Source organism: Nansenia antarctica, assembly GCF_963989245.1.
Source record: "Nansenia antarctica genome assembly, chromosome: 17".
NCBI classification, from domain to species: Eukaryota; Metazoa; Chordata; class Actinopteri; order Argentiniformes; family Microstomatidae; genus Nansenia; species Nansenia antarctica.
In genome coordinates, this window is record NC_137687.1 from 27,768,309 (window position 1) to 27,773,996 (window position 5,688).

At 46.5% G+C, this 5,688-nt stretch overlaps 1 protein-coding gene across 1 annotated transcript; it reads left to right on the plus strand.

The window, feature by feature from the left end:
- Window positions 1-256: 256 nt before the first annotated feature.
- dmrta2 (DMRT-like family A2) lies at window positions 257-1,961 on the plus strand (the record flags this gene model as incomplete). The annotated part of the gene is made up of 2 exons (XM_080547614.1): window positions 257-749; window positions 1,096-1,961. 2 exons carry the CDS (start codon window positions 257-259, stop codon window positions 1,959-1,961), a joined length of 1,359 nt encoding a protein of 452 aa, XP_080403740.1.
- Window positions 1,962-5,688: the final 3,727 nt, after the last annotated feature.

The following is a 5,688-nucleotide window of genomic DNA, read 5'->3' on the forward strand; positions in this document are numbered from 1 at the left end:
TTTGACAGCTTTGTTGACAGCTACTTGGCGACAGGTTAGTGGCGTTGCAGAAGCTCTGGGTGAGACGCACCGACTCCGCGGATGGACAGATAAGACATTATTCTACATGTTGCGGGGAGATGTTGACTACTGTTCCTGTGGTGTGAACGGTCCAACATAAACCACTGTAAGGCTACTCGTCAACATCAAGGCACACGTCGCATATTACCTCTTCACATTTTCTAATTAATCGTGCGTATTTGTCGACAACGAGAGGATGGATCTGCGCCCCGAGCTCTCCACGGCACCGTCCGGCTCCCAGGTCCCCTCCTCGGCCTCCATCTCCATCCCGGTGTCCATGGCCAGCTCCATCCCGGTGTCCATGGCCAGCTCCATCCCGGTGTCCATGGCCAGCCTCATGCACCGGGGTCCCCCGCTGCTCCTGCGCGCCACGGAGAAGTACCCCCGCACCCCGAAGTGCGCGCGCTGCCGGAACCACGGCGTGGTGAGCGCGCTGAAGGGCCACAAGCGCTACTGCCGCTGGAAGGACTGCATGTGCGCCAAGTGCACCCTGATCGCGGAGCGGCAGCGCGTCATGGCCGCCCAGGTGGCCCTCCGCCGGCAGCAGGCGCAGGAGGAGAACGAGGCGCGCGAGCTGCAGCTGCTGTACGGGACGGCGGAGGGCCTCGCGCTGGCCGCGGCTAACGGGATCATCGCCCCCCGGCAGAACTACGAGGTCTTCGGCGCCGTGAACAACGAAAGCAACTCAGGTCGGTGGATAAACTGTATGTCAATCAGTATTCTTTTTTTACTAATGTCAAATCATTGATTGGCCTATTTGTGCATGTGCGTAAAATATAAGGGTATTCGTAATCAAATACGCAAGGATGTTGTCAAATATGTAGGGTGCTTGTGCGTAAAAGATCAAATACTTTCATTTGTTGTTATGAAGAGTAAGCCTGAAAGCTATACGGCCCTGACTATAAATGCATTTAATTAATTAATTAATTAATCAAAATAAAAATAATTAAGTTAACATGGCCAACATGTCTCACGTCCTCTCCCGTTGTAGCCCACAGCCGATGATTGACGTGTTTATTCATCTGTATGTTACAGATTCAACCCTTCAGAAGTATGAACTGTTTGCGAAGACTCAGATGCCCAGATCGGGAACCCTTCAGCAGAATGTGGGGAAATCGGTTTCCACCGACGGCGAATCGGTACCTGGAATCTCCTCCCCGGAGGGGCGTCACGGTTCGGGCTCTGAGAACGGCGACGGAGAGTCCTTCATCAGCTCGCCCGTCTCCAAAACCCTGAAAGACGGAGAGGAGACCCCGGGCTCCGTCAGTCCCCTGGGGTCCGACTCGGGTTCGGAGACCGACAAAGACGACCAGGACCCGTCGCCGTCCTCGGCGGCCCCCAGGCAGATGAACGCCATCGACATCCTGACGCGGGTGTTCCCCAGCCACAAGCGCAGCGTCCTGGAGCTGGTCCTGCAGGGCTGCGGGAGGGACGTGGTCCAGGCCATCGAGCAGATCCTCAACACAGGGCAGCAGGCCAAGGCTCAGCCGGAGGAGCCGTGGACGGCGGAGCGCATGATGCTCCAGGGCGCCCAGCCGCCTCTCTCTGCTGCGGCCCCGCGGCCCAGCATGTTACCGGGAGCCATGGCGCTGAGTAACCGGTCCGCGTTCTCCCCTCTGCAGCCGAACGCACCGCACTTCGCCGCCGACCCCAACAGCTACCCGCTGGGCACCCACCTGGGGCTGAACCCCCTGCGCCTGGCCTACTCGGCGCACAGCCGGGGCCTCGCCTTCATGACCCCGTACTCCACCACCGGGCTGATGCCCACCCTGGGCTTCCGGCCCCCCATGGACTATGCCTTCAGTGACCTCATCCGGGACCGGACACTCTTGCACAAGGAGCAGGGCTACGCCAGCGGCCTGTACGGCCCGCTCGTCAACAACACGCCGGACAAACAGTGAGACACGGAGGGTCGTCAGACTAACGAACGAGCTGGCGACGTGCTGATGGGACTATAGCGACGCACCAGGACCCATGCACTCCAGAGACCGGCGGTGTGTTTGTAGCCACTGTTGAATGTTCCGGAGGTGGGGGGTGTGTGTGTGTGTATGTGTGTGTGTGTGTGTGTGTGTGTATGTGTGTGTGTGTGTGTGTGTGGGGGGGGTGTATGTGTGTGTGTGTGTATGTGTGTGTGTGTGTGTGTGTGTGGGGGGGGGGGGGGGGGGGTGTGGGGGGGTGCGTAACGTGTTTGGCTGCTGCGCCTTTGTACATAATAGCTCTTTTAATAGGTTCACTTGCCCAGAAAGGCAGGATAAACCAATACTATTATATAATGGGCCTATATACAACGTCGTTTTCTCAGAGCTATCATCATTCCATGTATAGAATTATTGCCACACTATAATACCCCTCCCCATCAATCACAATATGAACATATCTTGTTAATTAAAAAAAAGTCTTATATCATGAAAACATGAAACGAGTTGCAACCGATGTTGTCACATCTCTGAACGCACAATAGGCTGTAGGGCTTATTATTGGAGGAAATATAACCTATACTGCTTAGGTCTGCAGATAAATATGATGTCGATATAGTTCGTGTGAGTTGTGAGATTGTGTGAGAAATTTCTCAAAATATTTTGTTCCAAACCTAATTTTGAAAAATGTTGGTTGTTCGATGGCACTGGTGCAAATTAACCCTGTTTCTTTTCTTTTTGTTCTTCCAAGAAAGGAAACATCACAACCTTTTAGTTACTAACATTTGTCGCCGTGCAGTTCTGCACTCTCCTGTTTAGTGCATCATGTTTCCTCAACGTATTATAAGTGGAGCAAGTTAAGTTATTACCATGTTGCTCTCTGCCGTTAAACTTTATAATAACTTTAAGCTTGATTGTAAAAGTTGAACTAATGACGTATTGGCATTCCTTTCCTGATTTCGTTTTTTCTATTGTTTCCCCCAACGATACTAGTGTATATTGCATTTGATTATAGGCTATAAGATGATTATATTATAATTGACCCTTTGTACTATCTGCTACAATTATTCTCTATTTTGTGAAACGGCATTTGTTTGTGCTGCCCTGTCGCTCTTCTGTAAAGCTGTGCCGTCACATTGTATCAATTTGCTGGAAATAAATGTTATTTTATACAAAATATTTGCCATTTCGTTGCTCACACACGCAGACGCACACTCTCTCTCTCTCTCTCTCTCTCTCTCTCTCTCTCTCTCTCTCTCTCTCTCTCTCTCTCTCTCTCTCTCTCTCTCTCTCACACACACATCTTATGACTCTGGTTATATAACAGTAATAATAATAATTAGTAATATTATTATTATAGGTCTATTTTGATATTATTATTATTATTTATATGTTTCATCAGTCGTACTTTATTGTATATTAAAACGCGTAGGCCTACATATTGGCATCGCCAAATCGTGATATTTATATTTTATATATATTTTATAGGATATATATTTATTTTATTATTTTATTTTATTATTTTAACATATTTAATTACTGTAGCCTATATTTTGAGAAATAATTTTAGTTGGTTTACGGTATTTTTAAAGCCATGATTCCCCATGATTAAGCAAACCCATGCAGAAAATAAATATTTCGTGTTTTCTATTTTTCTTTTCTTTCTTTTCCTTTTTTTTATCTCGATGAATAAAGGGGTAGAAAGTAACACAGTGTTGTCTTTGGGAACTGGAGTCACTATGGAAGTGACGAGGCACATATATATATATATATTTAACATGTTCACGGTGTTTTTCCAATTAAAAACGCGCTGCACTTGAAATATGACGCCGCAGAAACACAATCAATGTTCTTGGTTGGCCGGTGTTGACTTTCTCCTGCCAATATAACAATGTCAACACAGTGAACCTTCATCTAATGACAAACGGGAAACGGAATCTGACTCCCCGTTGAGACTCTCCATATTACACATTTCATAAGTTATATTTGTTGTAATAACTTACAGGCTTTAGGCCCGTCCGCGAGGAATGAGAAAATAATCATGTTTCCGGATTGAGCAAAGTCATTTCGTATCATACGGTTAAATGCCTTATCTTATTTCTCAACCAAATGTCCTTTGTTAGGGGATATTTGATATACGAGTGGGCTTGAGACTTTTTATGACTTTATTGTCTAAGTGACACAACATTAGACCAAGTCCAACTGTTGGGCACATGTCGACTGTAGCCCAAAATCCAAATAAAAACCAGCTGTAGCCTATTCAATCAGTTACGAGGAGGACAGTGAAACCCACATTGAAGTTTGCAAACTGGTAGACCATTAGCCTATGGACTGGTAATAACATTTCTCTGGCAAACTATTTTATTTCACTCGTTTTGTTAAATTCACAGGCCTAAATTAAACTATTAATTTAATATACACATAATTCCTAAAAGTATAGAGAAATTTTGATTTTATTACCAATAACATGTTGCTCATAATTGGCCTACTTTTTAACCACATTTCAGAGATTAGACATTTGTTGATTATGACAAAATAGTCTAATGATTCAGATTCAGGGTGTTTTTTTCCTCCAGATTATGAAAGTGCAGATTGTAAAACAAATGATGTGTCATACAATGAAATCAGAATGAAAATAGTTGAAGAAGATATGCTTATTTGAATGTTGGTACACCTCAAACCAAATACGGAGAATATCTCTCTGAATCAAAGCAAAACAGGTCCTCTATAGCTAGCGGATAAAAAGGAACATCGCTCTGAACGTCTAACTGCATGCTTAGCACATCGCAACATGCAGATAGAACATCGACATGCTAAAAACACATAACTACACATAATTAGATTCTCACACAGTCCAGCTTTTGAACACGTCCTAAAACGTAAGTCTGTTTACAAGTCATGTATCACTAACCCAGTAGCCTAGGGCAGATGAGACAGTGAATCAAATTCACAAATTATAAGTATTTAGTGATCCTAAAACTGTTGTTTGTTATATCGAGTGGGCCCTTCAACACTTCAACTTTCGTTATATCAAAAAAAAGGACAACACATAAAAAAAGGGGGCTAGGGGGCAAGGCTACCACTGGGATTTTGAGTTCAGCAACTTGACAGCTGCAGGGAAGAAGCTGTTCGCAAGCCTGCTGGTGCGGGAGCTTAGACTCTGTACAGCCTCCGGTGGCAGGAGGGCAAACAGTCCGTGACTGGGGTGAGAGGTGTCTTCAGTTGATGCCACACAACGCTTTTCCTAAAGGCCCTGGAGGTGATGTACTGGGCTGGTTTCACCTCCCGTTGCTGGGCCTTCCGGTCAGAGACAGAGCAGCTTCCACACTGTGATGCAGTTAGTCAGGATGCTCTCTGGTGCAGCGGTAGAAACTGACCAGAATCCTGGGAGACAACTGGGCTTTTTTCCAGTCTCCTCAGGAAGTGTAGACGCTGCTGTGCCTTTTTGACCAGGGTAGGAGGAGTTGACGGTCCAAGAGAGGTCCTCTGAGATGTGGACACCCAGGAACTGGAAGCTGGGTGTAGATGGAGGTGTATTCGCAGCATCTGGATTTCCTATAATCCCCAATGAGTTCTGTGGTCTTCTTGGTGTTGAGGGCTAAGTTGTTGGTGGCACACCACCCCGCCAGGTGTTGAACCTCCTCCCTGTAGTGTAGGCCAACTCGACGTTGTTACTTATCAGGCCTACCACTGTGGTGTTGTCTACAAACTT